The sequence below is a fragment of the Crinia signifera genome, chromosome 19, assembly GCF_055691185.1.
Source record: "Crinia signifera chromosome 19, ASM5569118v1, whole genome shotgun sequence".
NCBI lineage: Eukaryota > Metazoa > Chordata > Amphibia > Anura > Myobatrachidae > Crinia > Crinia signifera.
In genome coordinates this window covers 47,890,324-47,912,959 of record NC_139226.1, presented here as the reverse complement: position 1 = coordinate 47,912,959, position 22,636 = coordinate 47,890,324, and the positions used below count along the sequence as shown (strand labels likewise).

At 42.7% G+C, this 22,636-nt stretch overlaps 1 protein-coding gene across 4 annotated transcripts in view; it reads left to right on the top strand.

Annotated features, from left to right (window-relative positions):
• LIG1 (DNA ligase 1) overlaps positions 1-17,698 on the top strand; it is a 68,229-nt gene extending 50,531 nt beyond the window's left edge. For all 4 annotated transcript variants that reach the window (XM_083162531.1, XM_083162532.1, XM_083162530.1 and 1 more), the window contains 12 exons: positions 480-565; positions 899-1,014; positions 1,140-1,235; positions 3,262-3,372; positions 3,920-3,991; positions 5,576-5,720; positions 5,814-5,896; positions 12,753-12,905; positions 13,248-13,301; positions 15,426-15,569; positions 16,258-16,350; positions 17,194-17,698. In XM_083162531.1, the coding sequence (XP_083018657.1) occupies positions 480-565; positions 899-1,014; positions 1,140-1,235; positions 3,262-3,372; positions 3,920-3,991; positions 5,576-5,720; positions 5,814-5,896; positions 12,753-12,905; positions 13,248-13,301; positions 15,426-15,569; positions 16,258-16,350; positions 17,194-17,271 (1,231 nt within the window). In that variant the 3' untranslated portion in view covers positions 17,272-17,698. The remainder of the gene's footprint in view (positions 1-479; positions 566-898; positions 1,015-1,139; positions 1,236-3,261; positions 3,373-3,919; positions 3,992-5,575; positions 5,721-5,813; positions 5,897-12,752; positions 12,906-13,247; positions 13,302-15,425; positions 15,570-16,257; positions 16,351-17,193) is intronic.
• The last annotated feature ends 4,938 nt before the right edge of the window (positions 17,699-22,636 follow it).

The window sequence follows — 22,636 nt, the reverse complement described above, 5'->3', positions numbered from 1 at the left end:
AAAAATAACATACAAGAGAATGGACAGCCATTGATTCTTTTGAATGGTTTATTCAATTCTCCTGCCCCCGTCACAGCTACAGCACCCCGGGAGTCTTTAAAAAAAAAAAAAAAAGTACATCAAACCCCAAATCGCATGTGAGCTTCCCGAGAAGCTGCGGTGCGGCTCACGGGGTATTGGATGCGACTTCTACCCTTGGAGAAGTCGCATAGTGTATTGAGGGCCTTTACACTGCAATGTTTCAAAATTAAATAAACAAACAATCTTTTGTGTTTGATTTACTGTAACAATAGTGTGAATTTTTTATTATACACGGCCATTGATGTAGTGTTTTTGCTTACTAAATGTAGACTTTCACTTCTGTACATAATACAGCCTCATCCTAATATATTTGATGTATTTTCTTCTTTTTTTTTCATTCATTTAAAGCAAAGCGAAAACTTCATATTCATTGTTTTTTTATTTTGTTTTTTAAATAGTGAGTTACCGAACTATGATGCAATTATTCCAGCCATTTTGGAACATGGAATTAAAGAGCTTCCCCAGCATTGTAAACTCACCCCAGGTAATAATACGATGTATTGCAAGAGTCAAGTAAATTCTTCGGGGTCTAGTTATAATGTGATAACAGAATTGTTCCTTTTTACTATATACTGCATGAGTTCAATGCGATATATAGCCAACAAAGTAATAATTCATGAACACTTAGCGAATTGATGAGAGTTGCGGTGCCGCTGGAGACCGGCTCAGTGAGTAGCACTAAAGCCCTGTTTATGACGAAGCAAGGCATTTCTCTACGAATAGACCCCTTATTATGACGTTTCTCTTTCCTTTTAGTATTAAATATGAATTCTTAAGCAGTTTGTGTAGAACGATGAAAACATTTTTTTTTCATCAGGCGTTCCCCTCAAACCAATGTTGGCGCATCCTACGAAGGGCGTTGGTGAGGTTCTGAAGAGGTTTGAGGAAGCTGCGTTCACCTGTGAATATAAATATGATGGAGAGCGTGCTCAGGTAATCTTACAGGCCAGTGACTAAGTTATTGGAATGAAAGGAAATAAATGTCAGCTCACCCTTATTTTGTCTACTTGGATGTTTTCTACATTTAACAATCTGCAATTTTATATATTCTCTCATAGATTCATATCCTAGAGAATGGGGAGATACATGTATATAGTAGAAACCAGGAAAACAACACTTCAAAGTATCCTGACATAATCTCGAGGATTCCACAGGTAATTGTGAGATACGTATATACTGTGTGTGAGACATAGGGCAGTGTTCAATGAGAAAAATTTGCTGTGTTTTATGGCGAGTTTGTGCTTTTCTCGCGTTGGACGGAGAATTTTGGTCTCAAAAAGCGAATAGCCCTATTCAATGTGCACTTCTCGCCGTCTTTCTAAGTGATTTTCGCTGTGTCTCTCCGTGTAGCAATTCTCCATCTTTTAATGGAGAAGTGGAATGTGAACTTTTAAAATAAAAGGTTTTTTGTTTTAGTGTTGGTGTAAAAAAATCAGGAATTTTATTCTGTGAAAGGGCATGCTATTTTTATATCTAATGATGGGGCTGGGAGCCGAGCCGCACATTAGATATTCATATATTCACTGCACCCGATCATTACATATGCATGATCGGGAGCAGTGAATATACCCGGTCCCCTGCTGGCTCTGGGGGGTGGCAGATTGTGCTGCCTGGGTCATACGTTCTGGGGCAGGCAGGGAGACTTCAATCTCCCTGCCTGCCACCGTCCCATGGCTCCCTGCAGCGTACGAGCGTCCACTGCAGGGGTTAATATTCACCGCGAGGGGAAACTCGCCCCTGCGACGGTGAATACTGGGAGAGCGAGTGGCAGCCAGCCCTCTGGAACACAGCGAGTGTGCAGCGAATCCTAAACAGGATTCGCTGCACACGGCGATATTTTACATTGAATACTGCCCATAGAGAGAACAAAACAATAAAGGAGAGCTGGTGGAATAAACAAGAGCCAAGTGACATAAAGGGAGGGGCATACCTTCCATCGAAAAAAGGTTTACTTTATATTTATATTAGAAATCCAAAATGTGGAGAGGGTATTCTTTATAAGTAACCTATAATACAATTAATTTATTATAAGTGAATTCATAGATGCTAATAACCAATATTTTTGTAATATATACACCCTTTGGCTGAACAACATCTTTGCTGACTTCACTGAAAATTGTCGACTTTCTTCCCTGAATTTTATGGTTTAAATTATATACTATAGGCGCCATACCACTATTGCACTATTGATTTGCAGTGGCAGATTACTTTGACTTTATGAACATATGTACTTTGTTCTTTTCTATAAGGCTGCGTCTACACATTACATTTTGACAGGTCCCTTTTTAAAGGGACCCTGTTTGGCAGGAAGGGGCCTGTTCAACTGCATCCTGCTAAAACGCAATGTGTAGACGAAGACAGATTTAAATGTACAGGTTCCTTCTTGCCAAAAGGGCCTTTTAAAAGGGACCTGTCAAAACGCAATGTGTAGACGCAGCCTATTATTGCCTCTCAAGGTCATGTCAGTCTTTGAACAAGTCACACGTGACCGTTTCTTGTTTACAAAGGTCTTATTATCCAATTATTGTGCGTACAGTACTAAAGACTGTATCACGGCTCCATCTGTTGTGTTCATCTTAGGGATGGCCATCGACCATCGATTATTTAAAATCCTCAATGGTTTGTGGCCGATGTCTAATACTTTTGCCATCGATGAGGGAGTACCAGATGGTTTGCCTACATCGATGGCAAAGGAGAAGCGATGTTTCCGTTTTTTTTGGCCATCCCTAGTTTATCTCTTCCATACCATTAGGACATACAAGAGTTCACTCTGGCTTTTTTTTAGGCACACAATTTTAAGCATGTTTAATTACATGCCTGATTTAAGTCCATGTGTAATTGTATTGGATTGTACTTTTGCAATATACTCCTTTAGAACAATTTATTAGGCTGTGAGTGTGCCCATTGTACTGAATGTAAAGCGATTCATAATAAGATTACCAGTAGTTTGTCACCAGGTTGGTACTTTTCTGTCTGTTAATGCACAGATGAGCAGAACTATTTAAATACTTGCATATATACTCTTGTATAGACTCTGATTTGGTTATATAATATGCATTTCCATGGCAATTATAGTATTGCGTGTGGTGGATAATCTGCATTAAACTGTTCTTACAGTATTTGAATTATTTTTGGGCCGAAATTGGGCACTAAAATTGGTGGATTTATGGTTTCCTGTAGGTAAAGAAAGATACGGTGAAATCTTGCATCCTTGATTCCGAGGCTGTTGCATGGGACTCGCAGAAAAAGCAGATCCAGCCTTTTCAAGTTCTCACTACAAGAAAACGAAAGGTGTGTGTGTGTGTGTGTGGGGGGGGGGTCATTCAAAACTAGGATAACTTTACTAAAGATTCAAAAACATTTAAAGGTCATGTTTTCTATTGTAACCAATCACTTTCTGTCTCTTTTCAAGGATGCAATAGACAAATAATAGCCAGAGTTTGCTTGGTTTCTATACTTAACATCACCTCTCTTCATTTTTTAGAACCATAATTAAATTTACCCCTGTTTATTTAAGTGGACTAAAGTCTAGTTGCTATATGGACTTATGTAGTTTAGAACTGGCATCGTTGTAACTTGTCAAGAGAAATTTCGACTGTGCCAGATAATGCTGTGCATATAATGCAGCCGCCAGTAAAATGTAATGTTCGTTGGACCATGCCTTGGGAACCGTGATGATCTCAAGTGCTGAGGCCGCCACCGTTCTTATTTTTTTTTTTACGATTGGAAAAGTTCTTTAGAGCTGCACTATTATGATGAGCTGCTAATGTTTCATGTGCATTATTCAGGGCCTACAGCAAACATTTTATATATTGATCTTGTTGCTTATTTATTTTAGGATGTGGATGCCTCTGATATCAAAGTCCAGGTGTGCGTGTACGCCTTTGACATGCTTTATCTGAATGGAGAAGTAAGTAATCCTAGAGAAATGTATCTTGTCAAGTCCGTTCTAGGGTTTCCGTTTTAGTGTTTTTTGTTTTTTTTAAAGGACGACTTTTAAGGGACGACTTTCTATGATGCCATGGTCTGATCTGGGCCCATCGCATACTAAATTAATACCTTTTTTTCACCTACAAGCCAGGTCGCACCCGGGATTTTGTATCTGGATCCGACCCCGCTTATGACACAATTTACACCAGAGACCCCCACCCAGGATAATGCTGGGTGGATGATGTTACCGGAGACAGGTTCTGAGCCATTGCAGTGAATGGGTCCCAGATTACCAGTTTGCACTGCACAGCGAGCAGGGTTGAATCCATGTTGAACCCTGCTCGCTACCCTGGTGATTTCAAATGGGAGCATTTACACTGCCTTCAAACCTGGATTTTTGCGTGCTCCAGTGCAAAAACATGGGTTATTTAGGCTAGTGAAAAAGGGGTATAAAGGTCTTTGGGCCTTTTATACAGGTTCAGTAGCAGATTTTGCTAATTATCGATCGCATGCTGGGGACCACCCAGCATGTTAGGAATTGCAGCGATTAGGGTCGACCCCCTACCTGTGCAGCCTGACTGCAAAGGTAGGTGCACCGCTGCCATTTTACTAGAACGGTCATTACATGCCTTTTTGTTTTTTCGATGGCTCGCTCCTAAACTTCGCTGCCCACTGCAGTCAAAGTGCGATCGCATCCCACATGTGCCATACTCCGAAAATTGGCTTTTTTTGTGATTTTTGAAGCTTTGCGCAGAAACCTTAATAAGGTTCTTGGCCCGTAGATTTGCAGTCAAATGTTGGCGTTTGTTTCATAGTTATATGGCAAAACGTCCGTCTGCCGGTTTGCAATGCATCACTATTGGTGTGCTCTAGAAAATGTGACCATTTGGAAACTCTCCTCTGCGCTAGCTGGGTGGCCTGGAAGCGGCTGGGCGGGCTGGACGCAGAGGATGTTGCAGACCACCCACTAATCATCGACTAGTTGTTCTTATTTCATACCGTGTGCCCTCTTAGTACTTGTTTTATGGTGATCACCGCACAGTAGTACCCTATGCTATAGGAAAGGGATAAGACGTCTAGAAGTTAGGGTGTTCTTATCCCCAGATCTTCTACATCCTAACTGGCACCAGTAAACATGCAGTGGGTTGTCTGTTTTTCAAAACGCATACTTACTTGAGCTACTATATGTCATATACTGTACTTTTGTTTGTATTTCATTCAAACGTGAGCGAAAAATGCATTATCATTTTTAAGACCTCGTTTTATCATTAAAAAAATGAGTAAACAATCCCAACTTTTTATGGTTTAGGAAAGGGTCACTGTCAAAAGTGTTTCTCTGTGGAGTTGGTTACAACAGAAATAAACCAAATTCAATAAAGTACTTTTAAGGTTCATTAGGATAGATTCTCTTACTAGTAGGAAGGAATTTGCATGTTTAAGGTATTTCCAGGATATTCGACTTCTGAGAATAAAAACAGCTGTAACTGATGTTAGAACATGACCAGCTAATAGGAATTGTACCTGACTGTCGCGATGGTTCATTTTCTATGTTTATATTCTTCAGTCTCTAGTTAGAGAATCCTTCGCTAAACGACGGCAGCTACTGAGAGAGTCCTTTGTGGAGGTTGAGGGGGAATTCATGTTTGCTAGTTACATGGATACATCCAACACCGATGAAATCTCAGAGTTCCTCGATCAGTCTATTAAAGGTACTACAATAAGTGAAAGATATATCTTCCTGTGACAGATAAATGAAGATACCGGTGATTATATGGTTTTTGTTCTTATGTACAATGTTCTAGATTCTTGTGAAGGCTTGATGGTGAAGACACTTGACCAGAATGCCTCCTATGAGATTGCAAAGCGGTCCCACAATTGGTTGAAAGTAAGCATGATCCTTTTTTATGTTACCTGTTGGAGTTTTATAGGTTACTGTAAGGGTTGGTTAATTAAAAATAACATTTAAATGAATTATTCTAAGAAGCTCATATAACGCAGGTTACCTAGGAATAATTGTTACCGGCTTATTGCACTAATGTATAATTCCACTGCCACTTTTATATTTTCTGTTCATATAAATAGAATTGTGACATTTCTCTTTGATAAATGGTTTGTGAAATACTGAGCTCTTTACTCCTCTAACGTGTTAGAGGTTAGCAAAAACCTCGATAATGGAAATGCTGTAGATGTGATTTTCCTAGATTTCGCTAAAGCATTTGATACTGTCCCACACAAGAGATTGATTAATAAAATGGAGAACCTAGGATTGGGTGAAAATATCTGCAGATGGGTAGGGAATTGGCTATGTAATAGAGAACAAAGAGTGGTTGTGAATGGTGCCGTATCAGATATGATACCGGTACTAAGTGGAGTGCCCCAGGGTTCGGTTTTGGGGCCCATTTTGTTTAACATTTTTATTAACGATATTGGGATAGGGTTACTCAGCAATGTATCCATCTTTGCGGACGATACAAAACTTAGCAAAGTCATCAAATCACCAGAAGATGTCACCATGCTTCAAAATGATCTTGCAATTCTAGATGAGTGGGCAAAAAAATGGAAGATGAGGTTCAATGTAGATAAATGTAAGGTTATGCACCTTGGGAGACACAACCAGTGTGCAAGTTACAACCTTAGCGGAGAGGAACTGGGTAATTCCATACTTGAAAAGGATCTAGGAGTCCAAATAGACAGCAATCTAGGATGTAGTGCCCATTGTAATGTAGCTACAAAAAAGGCCAACAAAATTCTGGCATGTATTAAGAGGGGAATGGAAACTAGGGACTCAAGGGTAATTATGCCACTATATAAAGCATTGGTGAGACCTCACCTAGAGTACGGAGTACAGTTCTGGGCCCCACACTATAAAAAGGACATCATAGAATTAGAAAAAGTCCAAAGGCGTGCAACAAAGCTTATTAGGGGAATGGAGAATTTAAGCTACGGGGAGAGATTAAGCAATTTGGGACTATTTACATTAGAAAAGAGACGTTTAAGGGGGGACATGCTCAACATGTACAAGTATATCAAGGGCCAATATAAGGAACTGTCACACACCCTATTTTCTACTAGAAAGGAATCTAGGACGCGAGGGCATGAGTATAGATTAGAAGAAAAAAGATTTCATTCAGCTAGTAGAAAGAATTTCTTTACGGTCAGAACAGTCAAACTCTGGAACTCTCTTCCCAGAGAGGTGGTAACGGCTGGCTCATTAAATGCGTTCAAGGCAAAGTTGGACAAACATTTACTGGAGAAAAACATCCATGGGTACAAATAAGAAATATAATTTGTCTGTAAAATACCAGAACCTACCAAATCAGCAATGGATATCTATACCAGGTTGAACTAGATGGACGCAAGTCTTTTTTCAGCCTTACCTACTATGTAACTATGTAACTATGTAACTATGTGTCTATGTAGTAGTTGGTGTTACTGTAAGTGCAGGAGGCTTGGTGAGATTCTAAGCTTTCTGTCTTCAAAATATACAGATTTTACAGAAGGGGTAGGCATACATTGCACACCATACATTGCACACCATACATTGCACACCATACATTGCACACCATACATTGCACACCATACATTGCACACCATATATTACATTTACACTGCATTAGATTTAGCAGGTAGTAGTACAAGCTTTCATATCTGTCACTTAAGTGTGGTAAATAAACAATTGCTTAATCAAAAAGACATACGTTAGAATGTTCACATAGACACGAGGCTCCCAAAAATCATGTGGTGGCCATGTCTCTCCCCCCCCCCCCTCTTTCGGCCACCCATTCATAGATCACAAGTGAGTTGTCCAAGGGGACACAATAAATTGATTCCTACTGAATTGCGTCATCGTAGCCCTGCACTCCAATATACAATGCCTGTTTTCTCAGCCCCGTACAGCAGGGGATGGAGGCGTGATGATGCAATCATTCCCCCATGCCAACTGCACAGCCCACTGCCAATGCACTGACCAGGCTGTCCCCTCGCGTGGAAAGTCAGTATATATGCTTTAATACCAGTATAGCTATATACCTGAGGGGCTTACTGCATTGACACTGAGGACATGGTTTTATGGATTGAACTTAAAAGACACTGCCATGATGTAGGGTAGAGAGGACGCTCAGGAGCTCAGGCCCAAAATCCCACCACCCTCTCCACTGGACCTCCATTTTTATTGTTAGTGCTTAGAAGTCTGTTTTCTAGTTAAGGTGCCCATACACGTCACAATTATTGTATACAATATTGTATACAACATATCGCATCTCTTGTACAAAAAGTACAGTATTTGCTGCACATACTTTTTGTACTAGATCTCATCTCATCACAAAACAGATGTTGATATTGTATACAATAATTTTAATGTGTATGGGGCACCTTTTAGACAGATTTTTCGGTACTTGTGTATTATCACGGCACCCACTAAGCTATTTGCTTAGTGGGCTATGCTGCGTAGGAAAATCGCATCGCATCTCATGTGCCATTGTAAGTGCCGATGCGATTTTCCTATGCAATTTATTCAATTTATTCAGTGCTCTTTTATTTATATTGTATAGGGTGTACAATGCCATTAGGTATACAATAATGATATACAACGAGGTTTTAGGCACCCCCCCACTATCCACACCACCCCGAAACGTGGAGAGCAGCGGCGGACCGCGTCCTCCGAACCTTTCATACCCCTACTATCCACGTTGGCGTGGAGTTGATTTTATATAGTGAGCGCAGCGAGCCACCGAGCCCGAAGCGTGGCGGGATACTTGTAAAGTAATCAGCGTCCCCTCGTGGGGTTCGCCACGCTTCGGGATCGCTGTGCTCGCCGCACTACATCAACTCCGCGCCGACGTGGATAGTAGTGGTATCAAAAGGTCGGAGGACGCATTCCGCCGTCGACGCTCGCCACGCTTCGGGTGGCATGGATAGCAGGGGGATGCCTAAAACCTCATTCTATGTCATTATTGTATACCTAATGGCATTGTACAGGTGCGATGCGATTCCCCAGGGCTAAGAGAGCAGTGAATAAATTACATAGGAAAATTGCATCGCATCAACTCGCACAATGGAGTGATAAACAACCAGCCAATCCGCTCCTACCTTTTAAAGGATGGGTTTTAATGGCAGTTATAAGATGATTGACTGGCTGTTTATCTCGCTCCATTTTATTACTTTTTGAACTTTGGTGCATCTAGCCCCCTGTGTGCCCAGCTCCATGGACGAGTCCCAGCTTCACTGGAACACAGTGTCCAGGGCTCTCTACCTATTAACGCACAGCAACTTGGAACTCTGGGTCCCCCCCTCCCCCAACATCATTAGGGGGCATGCTCTATCCCCAACGTCACTCAGGGGGTGTTCCTGGGACATATGGAGGTGCTAGGCTTTCCCCCCAAGCTCTCTGCTTAATGTGAATAGATGTTAGGCGCATGGCATCTATTTATGTGACAAAGGCAGGTTGTTTTTGCAGGACACATTTTTTCCTATAAAAATCGTGCAGGGCACTCTGCTAATAATACAATCTATATTCCCTACAACATGTACACGCACACAGACATTCTAGGGTTAGTTTTGTTGGGAGCCAATTAGCCTACCAGTATAATTTTGCATTGTGGGAGGAAACTGGAGTACCTGGAGGAAACCCGCGCAAGCACGGGGAGAAATATACAAACTCTGCACAGTTTGTATAGTTTGCCATGGTGGGAATGGAACCCATGACCTCAGTGCTGTGTTGCAGTAATGCTAACAGTTACACCATCCGTGCTGCTCAATGATGATATATATATATATATATATATATATATATATATATATATATATATATATATATATATATATATTTCTATCTATATAGAGAGAGTGAGTGAGAGGAAACCAAAAAAAATTTCTGGCAAGGGTCCACTGGTGTACTGAGATGTTCTTAAATAACGATCACCAAAGGTAGCCAGCAAACGTGATCACCCACAATACTTTGCAAGAGCCATTTCTTATTAAATAAGGAGGAACTCCTAAGCGAGTCAGGCAGCACTACTGAAAAGATCAGACTCCTAGGCTGGGAATATGCTTACCGATCGATTACTAAACCATTTAATTAATGCATATTTTTGCCTAGGCACTTTCCTCAATTTTTAGGGTGAATGGTCATTTGACTTAATCAATTGGAATGCTGATTTTTTTTTTTGAGCAGGCTAAAAATTTGTCCGCGCTACAAAAACATGTGGATCGATGACTTAAGCGCTGATTCACATGTGTTCCATGAAATTTTGTTTGTTTTAATCGCCTTTTGAGTAATTTTTGCCAATGCCTTTTCGACTCTCAAAAAATGAAAAGGCATCGTGAAAATAGTGGAGAAAATGGTCACAATTGACGAATCAAGGGTTGAAGTAGTTTCTTTCTTTTTTTAGATTTATATTGGCAATATGAGTGTAACCAAGGCAGTTCATACATAGTATGCATACACTATCCAACCCGCTTACGATATATATTTGTTGGAGTGAAATGGACGATTTATTGCCCAGTGTGTACCCAACAATCTGTTCTTAACCAGTCTTGCCAGTAATAGTGTAGTAGCACATAAACGCAAAGGTTAAAATTCCAGAAGCATGATATTAATAACTGTGTACTGGAAAGTAAATCAAAATGTGCTAAACTGTATGTAAAGCTGTCATCACTGTCTCTGCTTCGTATTGTAAATGTCACAGTGATGTAGCTTCTTCCCGTGCAAGTGGCTCTCAGATTCACATAAAGCATATAATAAAAACAATGTATGGTTTTGTTTTTATATTGAAAAATGTTAGGAAATCTATGCGGACACTTCTGTAATATTCTATCCACTATCCCAATCATTCCTGAAATCACTGGCAGATCCAGGAAAAAAAAATGACTCTGGGGGGCACTATGGCCCTTATTTTGATCGGCACGGTACGGCCCGCGTGCGGCCGTACCGCCGATGTTTTTTGTCTGCACATGCGCAGAGGTCATTCTGCGCATGTGCAGCCCCCTTCGCCGCAGACGGATTTCGTCCGCCGCAAAGGGGGCGTATAGGGGCGTGAGGGGCTTCAGCCCCTCATTTCCCTATGTGTACGCCCCGCGTTTCATGGGCGTTCCCATGCAAACGCGGGGCGTATGCATGGTAATGAGGGCATGACGCCCTCATTACCATGACATGGGGGCGGAAAGCTGACGTCGCCGGATGTCAGCTTTCAGCCCCCTTACAAGCTCCCACACGGACGATTGTCCGTGTGGTCTGAGCTTGCGGGAGCTGCCGCGGCGTGCGGCCCTGCCTTCGATGGTCGTCGACCATCGAAGGCAGGGGGCAGCTCCCACCATGGTGGAGGCGTAGCCTCCACCATTTTTGTGCGGATCGCCAGCCGTCCGTGTATGGACGGCCGTGGCGATCCGTCCGGTGGGCGGCCCTTGGTTTGTGCGGTCGGAGCCCCGTGTGCGGCTCTGACCGCACCAACCAGAATAAGGGCCTATGATAGGGGAAGGGGAACAGGTTATTAGCACAAGGCATATTTGTTCCCAGGAAAGGGGTGTGACCTTGCTACAAAGAACGTGGTCTCACGACAAGGGGTGTGGTCTCACAAGATATGTTGTCCTAGTAAGTCCGCAACCCTCATTTTCACTTGGTGCATGCAAAAAAACAAAGACATCACCCATACCTGTTTGCCATGCTTTGGGTCTTGGTGACTGTCCCAAGTGATGGTAACAGTGGCAAAACTAATGTGTTGGGGTCCCAGGTGCAATAATCCACCTTATCTCTCCCTGTCCCAAACACCGAACCCCAAAGTAGAAACTCTGTGCGCACCCTAAAGTGTGAAGAGATGGTGGCCTCATGGTGCATAGGGTATCCGTATTCCCGCATCCCCCAGTTTGTATCTCCTGTTTTTCTCATGTCTCCCATCTCCTTGCTTATTCTTCTTTGCACTCTGTATTAGTGCCTTTCTCTTTCCTTCTTACACCTCTGCTGCCACGTTTGGCTACTTCATTCTCCCAAGGACAATTCTCCAATACAAATTGAAATTACTGTACAGGATAAATCATCACTTCCTTATCTTGTCTCTTCAAACCTCTGCCCTTGTAGCACTTGTCAAACAACATAAAGGTGTTGTAGTTCCCCATGTCTCACGCATACTGGCTGGATGGAAGCACCCTCTACATCAGTGGTGGCCAAATCAGAGCTTGAGACCTACCAACAGTTCATGTTTCTCGGGCCACCTGTGGATCTGTAGAATGTCTTGGTTGGGAATGAATCCAGCACATGATTGAACATGTGACAGTTAGTAATGACTGCACCTGTGCACCAACTAGTTTGACTGGAAAATGAGAACTTTTGGTAGATCTTGAGGACCACTTTGGCCAGCCCTGCTCTTCATTGTTACTATACTAGCATCTCTGCTTGTTTCATGTCCACAATCACACGTCCTCAGCCACTTCCTACCTTCTGCCTGTCCATGGCAGAGCAACATAGGCCGCGCACAAAGTACTACAGAGTAGTGGCTGCATCTTCCTCAGGGAACAGAACATCCACAAGATACAATTTTGAGTTTAACGTGTCTCGAGGTTAGAAAACACAATATGCATTTCAAATATGTAAATACTGGGTCTTAGTTGTAACGTTCTAGAGGCGTCTAACATTAGATTGTAGAAATGTATATTTTGCAGATTGCACCCAAAAGGTGTGTTAGAATTTTGGGGGTTATTTTCAGGATAAATAAGGTTCTCATTCACTTTCTTAATGTTCCCTTGTCTAGCTGAAGAAAGACTACCTGGAAGGATTGGGAGACACGCTGGATCTTGTAGTAATTGGTGGCTATTTGGGGAAAGGAAAAAGAACCGGCATCTATGGAGGATTTTTACTAGCATCATATGACGAAGAGAGTGAGAAATACCAGACCATCTGCAAGGTTTGTCTGCACTTACTGATAACCTGTGGCACAGCCATCCTGTTCCCTGGGCAATAGAGCGAACAGTTGGATGGTTTGTCTTTAACGATATTTTGACCGATGTCTTGTCTTTCACTATTCTTTTATTCATCCTTTATTGTAATAATACAAACGGAATTTCCTTCTTGTGGTTCCAAAACGGCTGTGTGTCCCCGAAATCACACTCTCTGTTTTAAACACTGCAGACACCAGCAAGGAGAGTCAGCAGCTATGGAAGCCCCCTTTAGTAAATGATCCCCTTGCAGTTATGTTTACCCTCTCTCATGCACTGGACTGTTCTTAACATTCCTATTTTTTATTTAGATTGGAACAGGCTTTACAGATGAGGACTTGGAAACCCATTATAATTTTCTGAAGGTACTAGTATTTCAATTGTCGTAATGTTTTAATGTAAACGAATAAATGTGTGTGTAATTACAAAAACTGCATTTAGCTGTGAAGTTAGCACTAATTTAAAGCAAGCGCTCCAATACAAATCGGGCACTTCAGTTTTTCTTTTTCTATACATTACTTTACATTAGTTCTATATAGAGAGCTGCATATCTTTACATGTCTGTTTTATTTTCCCATTGTTTTGCTAAGTTAATAAATAGCTCCCACTGTAAAGGGGCATACACACAGGGTGATTTTCTGACTAGATCGCTCAAGGGGTGTAAACACTGGCTGCAGCAGAGAGATTTTGACTAAGCGATTATTCCTTAGTCAATATCTCCCTGTCGCTACTGGAGATAAGCCGGGGCTATCTGCAGCAGCAGCCCCGGCATACAGCCTAATAGACACTGCAGTGTCTAGCAAGAATATTCTTGCCCGCAGTGTCTATTTGGCCTTGCGATATCGATGCTGCAGGGCCGCGCATCACTACCGCCCGCTGTGTACACATAGGGCAATTAGTGACACATTCTTTGTGTTTTGACTATGCAGTCAAAATCACTTGGATTAATCGCCCCGTGTGTACATGTTACAGATCGCTCTGTTTGTATAGCCCCGGGTGACGACGATGCGTGGTCCCACACTGTCTATCCTGCTAGATATCGTGGCTTTGCCTATAAACAATACGCAAGGCCCCCCTCTGCACAGATGTGTGCTGAGCGATCATGCTTAAGCACATCGCTCAGCAAGAGAGGCCGGGTCACCCCAAGTGTGTATGGGGCTTAAGATAAAATCAGTCAAGATACTTGGAATGTGATGCACTGTGAAACATTTATTTACTCGCAGTATCTGAGAAATAAAATAACCAGTAAAGAATGAATGTAAAAGTACAGGTGTCTTTTCTGGGTCCGACTGTGGTAGCTTGTACCTGGATCGGATTCCCAGGTCACCGGACCCGGGTAAATTTTTAAAGCCCTTTTCCACGGAGCACATCCCAGGTTATTGCAGCTGTGAAAAGAGGTATTCGCCTGTAGCTGCTGTTATAGTCTATGCTATACTCGCTGCCCACCTTCCTAGCATTGGTTTAGGACCCTTCTTGTCCCTAGAGAAGCCTGCACTATTCATCCCATGGACAAAGTGGGCTGCAGTAAATGTTCATTAGAGATCTGGTACATGTCTAAGTGGCTTGAGATGAATTGATTTGTGATATGGGACATTATCCTGCCGTAAGTAAACATTAGAAGATGGATAAGCTGTGGCCATAAGGGGTTGCCCATGGTCCGCAATAGTAGATATAGGCATTTAAACAGTTCTCTTCTCATGATAAGGCGCCCCCCCCCCCCCCCCCCCCACACACACACACACACACACACACACACACACACACACACACACACACACACACACACACACACACACACACACACACACACACACACACACACACACAGCATTACATCACCACCTGCAGCCTGAAGTGTTCACACAAGACGTAATAGATCCATGGATTCAAAATGGGAAAACCAAATTCTCCCCCTACCCATCTGCATGTTGCAGCAGGTATCGAGCTTTGTCCAAACTTCAGCTGTGCAGTGCCCGCCGTTCCTATTCTAGGATGACAAGCGCAGAACACAGTGTGGCCCATGGCTGCTTTAGCACATCCACTTCAAGGTGTGTTGCAGGGCATTCTGGGATGCTTTGCTGCATACTGCTATGTAATGCATGTTTATATTCATCTATGTTACCACCATATCAGCCTGAACCAGTCTGGCAAAGCAAAAGAGTTACTTCTCACCTTGACAAAACCATGCTGCACTGCAGGTGGACAGATGTAACGAGATTGGGATTTGGGTGGGATGTGTCCTACTGTAACTCAAATGCAGAAGCTGCCAGCATTTACCCCGCAGGCAGAAATTATACATTTATTCACATGGTTTGTACAGAAGTGACTAGCTTTTTGCTTTTCTCTCCACTCTGAATCTGCTCCGTAGTTGGAATTAAATCCACGGCCCATGGTTCTCATTACAAGATAATGTGGCGTATATGTTGTATGATGCTGTGTGTTCATTTTGAAATAAAACTATTTTTGTTTCCCCCTATACATCATACTAGGATCATGTGATTCAAAGTCCAAGGAGCTACTACCGATGGGACAGTGCCACACAGCCAGATCAATGGTTTGAACCCGTCCAAGTTTGGGAAGTGAAGTGTGCAGATCTTTCTATTTCCCCTGTTCACAAGGCAGCGCTTGGACTGGTATGTTTCTTTTAATGAGTGCATGGAACAAGGCGCCCCCCTGCCTACATCATGTGTAAAAAAAAGAAATAACTGATTTTTTAAACCAAAAAAAATAATAAAATAAAACCTTATTTTAAAAGAACACATTCCAGTTCACCTTAAAAAGATGTTGAATGCAAAATGATGAAACTCGGCAAAAATCACAGAGAAAGCAGTTCTCCATTCTAGCATTGAATGCACTCTCGGCGAATTAGAGTCAAAACCCCATTGAAATACACCAGTGAATTGCAGCGAGTATGAAACGGAGAACTGGCCGGCATTCACTATTTGCTTTCAGCGAACAGTGAACATTGAATACAGTGAATATCAATTTCGGAGAAAAAAATTCACTGTTTCACTGAAAAACAGTCCAGTTCACCGAAAAAAGCAGTGAATCAAGAGCATTGAATACTGGCCTTAGTCTTTTCGCAGATGAGCATCTGACCTGATGATCACGATGTTTCTCTTGAACTGTGATCACACCTTCTCCTGCATCTGCATTGACAAACATCACAAACGTAAGGCGGCTGCTTAGTTATCCTAGTGTCTGCTGTGATGTGTGTCCTATAGTGCAAGAAATGCTGTATGTATATTATGTATATAGTGGTTAATTCTAGGGAGACATGCAGGTATGCTTATTTGTACTGAAAGTTTATCTTTGCTCTAGGTGGAGAATGAAAAGGGAATTTCACTGCGCTTTCCTCGGTTCCTTCGTATTCGGGATGATAAAAAGCCAGAAGATGCAACAAACAGTGTACAGGTGTGTAATCGGTTTCCCTCCCTACAGTCCTTCCCTTTAGGTTTGGTCACATGTTTGATGACATTAGATTGGTTACAAAAACGTCTCATAAATGTTTGTTTAAATGTGACCTTTTGTATCTGCCACCATTCATTGTGTAAGACATAGTTATTCTGCCAGCTTCCCTCCCCTTCTTGCGGGACAAGCACCAGTGCCCTCTACGGTTTGGAGTATAGTTGCTTCAAGATCTGGTTATCCTTGCCTCTGCTCCAAGTTATCCCTTAGAATTCTATTCCATGTACTGATTGGTTCTTATGTACCAATTTTGACCTTCTCATGTGTCAACCATATGGTGTTGATCTATTGTCTGTAGATCAGCCATCCGGATACCATTTATTACGTAGATTACCTGGAATGAGGAAGCGCGCCAACCTCTCTCTGTATTACTTTGTTGTTCAGGGTTTATATACTTTGCACTTCTGACCCCGCTGTGCCTGTGTGCTATGTCCCCACTGTACGCAGTCAGTGCCGGCTGTAGCCCGGGCCTGTGTGCCGCATCCCAGCTGTAGGCCGGGCCTGTGTGCCGCATCCCGGCTGTAGGCCGGGCCTGTGTGACGCGTCCCGGCTGTAGGCCGGGCCTGTGTGCCGCGCAGAAATTGTTACCAAAATGTCTGCACCTACCCTGCATTATTCCTATTGTGCTCTAGATTTAGTTGGTGTTAATTTTTTCTGTATGTTTTTCAACATACTTTAGTTCTTATGCCTTTTGTAGCATGTATCATGGTTTGATGTACAGTATGTAAATGGATTTTGATGGTAAAGGACACATCTGTATATAAATACAATTACAATTTCTCTTTGCAGGTTGCAGAACTGTACAAAAAACAGCAGCAAATACAAAATACAAATTCTGCAGAAAAAGGAGACGATGACTTCTATTAGAATTGTTTCATAATAATCAGAATATTTCTATGATTTTTAGAAAAACAAAAAACACTTCATTACATGTTGATACAACTACTGTAACGCCATTTTGAAATTTCTGTCAATGGTTTTGCAATGTAAGTTGTATACATGGAGCCACATGGTTTGTCAGCCAGCGAAAATACATCCAGTCACCTTGTGGTTTACTAGTAACGATCAGTGTTTCTGGTGAAGACATTCCTTGTTCCTGCACACAATTATGAAATATGAGTGGAGAATGTTCGCATCTATATTGCTGTACATGTGCATTTATACAGACCAGCTCTTTTTTTTTTTACACCTGTTTGCAGTCACTATAGCCGAGGCTGTGATTGGACCATTTATTTGACGTGTTTATAAATGCTTTTGAAAATAAACAATAACTGTAAATGTTATTCTGTTTTTATGTATTGCAATGCTTTTCTCATCATTTGAGTATATTTATTTAGTGGCATATATTTAAGTATCTTTATGTTTAATAATAAAATCATCTTTACCATTAAAACCAAATTGAGAAGATATAAATACACTTATGGTGCCCATACACTACGGCGATCAGATGCAATATCGCAATGCAATATCCCATCATATCCAATTGCATCTTATGGTGCCCTAGGTGCTTTTTTCCAGCACCTGAAGTCGCATGTCACCTGCGATGCCATATCGAGTGCTGGCCACAGGCGTCAGTATAGCGCAGCGATGTGAAGGACCGGAGCGTGGCGGGGGTCAGTGGCAGCAGAATTTGAAAAAAAAAACTATTTTAAACACTGAGTGGCCCTCTGTTTGGCTGAGAGAGCTCTAACATTCACAGTGGCCACTCTCAGCCAATCAGAGAGCTCTCTAAACCAATCTGAGGCCTCACATTCAGAGCGGCCGCTCTCTCGCTCTCTCTCTCTCTCTTTTGGGGGGGGGAGGGGTGTCTGTCGACATACGTCGGTATCGACATTGTCTAAGTGTACTGCGTCTCCTCGCATGGCTCGCCATGTTTTGGGCACAGTGCCTAGCTGCTCTTGGCACACTATTATATTCTCCCTCCACACCGTAGTGCAGGGCTGGGCAATTACGGCCCTCCAGATGTTGATGAACTACACATCCCAGGATGCTTTGCATTAGTTTTGCTATGTGGCCATGCTGAAACTGATGCAAGGCATGCTGGGATGTGTAGTTCATCAACATCTGGAGGGCCGCAATTGCCCAGCCCTGCCGTAGTGGATGGTAGGGCATGAAATACCGCCTGTTGGCACATGTCGGCTCTTTTTTTATTTATTTTTAAACATGTTGACATTTTGATCCTGTCTACCTTTTGACTGTTGACCTTTTGACCCTGTCGACCAATAGTGGCTGTTCTTATTACTGTCGACCTAGAGTCAATCTATTATGAGTCCAGATACCTGCTAAAAGAACTTAGGCCAGATCACTTAAGTTGTATTTTAGAATTGTATTTTTTGTTTTCATTACATTTAGTTTTTAATGTTACAGATGTGGTTAGCACCTTTGCCACCTCTCTCCATTGTTTGCACACCCACAATACCTCAGAATTATTACTTTTGCCAATATATATATATAAAATGTGATTTGGTGAAGTCAAATATTCATTTTAATATTTGTTAAAAGAGAACACCCTGAAATGATCAAGTTTTGTAAAAACAAAAAGATATTTATAAATGTAAATAACGGGAATACACCCTGGTTGGATGTATGGAGTCTGATGTGGAAGAGGAGCCCCAGAATCAGTCAGGTGAATGAATGGCGGCTTGAGGAATGGTGATGAGAGCTGGTCCAAAACAATATTCCAAAGCGTAGACAATAGTAAATGTCTCAAAAATAATTATTGGAGAGAACAATGTCCCATGTGCTAATGACTGCGCTTGGGCTGCCTCTTTTATCACCTTATTGTTCAGGAGAGATGAGGCTGCAGACACGATGATATCGGTCAAGGGCAGGGCTGGGCAACACCGGCCCTCCAGATGTTGATGAACTACACATCCCAGCATGCCTTGCATAAGTTTCAGCATGGCCACATAGCAAAACTAATGCAAAGCATCCTGGGATGTGTAGTTCCTTAACATCTGGAGGGCTGGTGTTGCCCAGCCCTGGTCAAGGGCCTCCATCAGCTCAGTATGTTGGTGCTGTACTATGCCATTTATCTCCTTCATCAGCGCGATGTTTGCATTCAGGAGCATGGTTTTACGTTCCAGTTTGGGATCCCGTTCCATTTCCCAGTGATCATTCCTGATGATATAGCGCTGGTTGCCTTTCTGCAGGACAAGACGTTCCTCCACTGGTATATAAGGCTCTCTGGTGGGAACAGTGTGTCTATGGACGAGTATGGTATTGTGTACAGTCTACGAAGGAGGCCCATAGTTATTTCTCTGAGGAAAGCTGAATAGAAGACAGCGTTAGATGCCTTCAATCGTATGTACTATCAACTATGTAGGGGTTACTTTCATAATAGACACAAACTATTTATGGATTTACATTTAGATCTAAGCTCAACTGGAACCTGAAATGGTAAAATAGTTTTTCTGTACAGTCTAATTGCTTCATTAGCAGGTTTGTATTTTTTGTTTGCCTTAATAGAAAAAAGACCTGGACTTTAAGTCCATATAATACTGGTTGACACCGCATATGGGACCTTATTCAGATCCGTTCGCAATGTTTTGTTAGTGCGCATGTGCATACGCAGGGTGCGTGTATCCACAGAACGCTGGGCAGCTCCATTACCATATGGGAACGTCCAGCGTTTTCATGAGGAAGCTGGGCATTCTGATGTTAATGAGGCTATGGGTTGGAGGCGGGGTCAGTTGACATCAATGGATGTTAGCTGTCCCCCCCCCCCATTTCCTCCCAGCATGCAGTTGCTCAGAGCAACCTTACATATGGGTGCACCTTCCACATCTTTCGATGGACGGCGACCATCGAAAGATGTGGGAGATTTCCTCTGTGAATGGATGTTGCTGTGTAACTGCGAGCGAGTCACCCTTGCGAATGGGTGGTGGCAGCCAACCACTCGCAAGGCGGGGTTTGGTGGACTTGCAAGGCTGCAAATTTGCAGCCTTGCAACTCAACCAGAATAATCCCCATGATCAACATGAATGTTTTTTTTTCACAATGTTATTTATTGGTTTAAAGCAGCGGTGGGGAAACTCCGGCCCGCGGGCCGTATAAGGCCCCCGCAGCCAGTCTTTGTGGCCCAATAGGGCTGTGAAAGGAAGTAAAGTAAAATCTTGCGAGAGTTCCCATGTATCACACTCCCTGCACAGTCGCCGGACCACACAACCCGGCGACTCTCAAACCGGGAGCCACAGGAGCGTGGGATAGCTGCCGCAGGGCAATTTGTAATTTTTTCTTTTTTAAATGGCCCCCGAGCCATTTTCAACCAATGGAAACGGCCCTTGGCCCCCTAAAGGTTCCCCACCCCTGGTTTAACGGTTTCAGAATTTACCAGCAACGTAGAGTTCTTTATGTTTAAACATTTCCTGACCACTTTAATTGTTTGAAACAGCCTGAAATATAGACCATCTATACTGTTAAATCTCAATACTGTACTCCATACAGTATCCAGTGTATAAAAAATACCTATTTTCAGGGCTGTTACCACTCCCCCAGACTCCCGTACTTACTCCAGTGTGCTCAAGAGTGGGAGATTGTGGATTACATTTGTGTCCCCGCCCCCCTCTAAATTTCCTTAGTTTTCCACTGCAGGAATATAGAATACGCTTCAGCTACAGTAAGAGGAGATACAAATTGTAAGATTACAACTTTTTTTTCTGATTTAAAAGGTACTAAATATACCAAGTTTTATTTCAACTGATATACAGAATTGTAAGTACAGTAATATAATTAGTCATGAGAAAAAAAAGTGGTACTTGTGTAATATCTGGGCACCCGATTTTTTAATCGCATGCCTTAACTTAAGGCATGCGATGGGACCCGATTTTCGGGGTTTTTAAGACGTTCCTGTACAATTAAAAAATCAGGCGCATCGCATGCCATTATAATTTGCCATTGGACCCAATGTTAAATTGTACCTCAGATCCGATTTTACATTGGATCCAATGTTAAATGCCCACCAGACCCGATTTTTCATTGTATACCCACCCTGATGGTTAATTATTAGGTCAAATGCCCCCATTGTTAACGTCACCCCACGATCAACGTCAACCCGAAGCGTGGCGAGCCAGCGAGGGGCGGCGGTATGTGTCCTCCGACCTTTTCATAGCCCCACTATCCACGTCGGCATGGAGTTGATTTTATTTAGTGTGGCTAGCCACCTAGCCCGAAGCGTGGCGAGTGGACGCGGATTACTTAACATGTATTCCGCAGGGCTCGCTGCGCTCCCCGCACTATATATAATCAACTCCACGCCGATGTGGATAGTGGGGGTATGAAGAGGTTGGAGGATGCGTACCGCCACGCATCGGGTTGATGTTGATCGTGGCGTGGAGTTAACAATGGGGTGCATTTCCTATAGTAATTACCCATCAGGGTGGGTATACAATTAAAAATGGGGCATTTAACATTGGTTCCAATGTAAAATCGGGTCGATTTGGTCGCATGCAATGCGACAGATTTTTCGGACCCGATGTCAAAATCGGGCACCCAGATATTACATAAGTACCAAAAAAGTTTGTGGGTGTATGTAGTTCATTGCCACAATTGCAGAAAGTTACTGCAAAATCTGATCAGATCGTTTAGAAATGGGACTTTAATCGCCCCTTGTGTATGCCCCATAAGATGCGAGTGTCCTGATTTACAGTGATATTACGGTAAGCCTAGGCTTACTTGCCCTTGTATAATTCTAACATCTCATTTCCTTCCTCCATTGTATTATCTACCTACGTACCGGAAAACCACCTCTAACCAGGGCCGGATTAAGCCTGGGGGGCTCGGATCACTTTAGACAGGGAGGCTCCCCTCCCACTTGTCATTACTGGCCGCAAACTGCGCGGGAGAATATTACATTGTCAAAACACAGAGTAAAAGCAGTATAAACTGGGTAACTGTATTAATATAAACATAAATATATATGTATATACAATACCACATGAAAAGCCTGTGTTTGTCCCTCTGTACTTTACTCTGTAGTAGCCCTGACAGGGTCAGTGCTGCATCTGATTAAAAACCCTCCCATGATGAGGCCGCTGCTGCTGCAGCAGCTGCTGCCCTCCATGAGCCTAAGAAGCATATGACAAGCTCCACCAAGCAGAGCTCAGCACAAGCCTCTCAGCCTCTGACCTCTTGTGCAAAGTATCATGGGACTTAGTCAACTCCCACTGCACTCTTGCAGTCAGTGTGCCTCGGCTCCTGATATTCAGCACCATCAATCATTGTCAGACAGTTT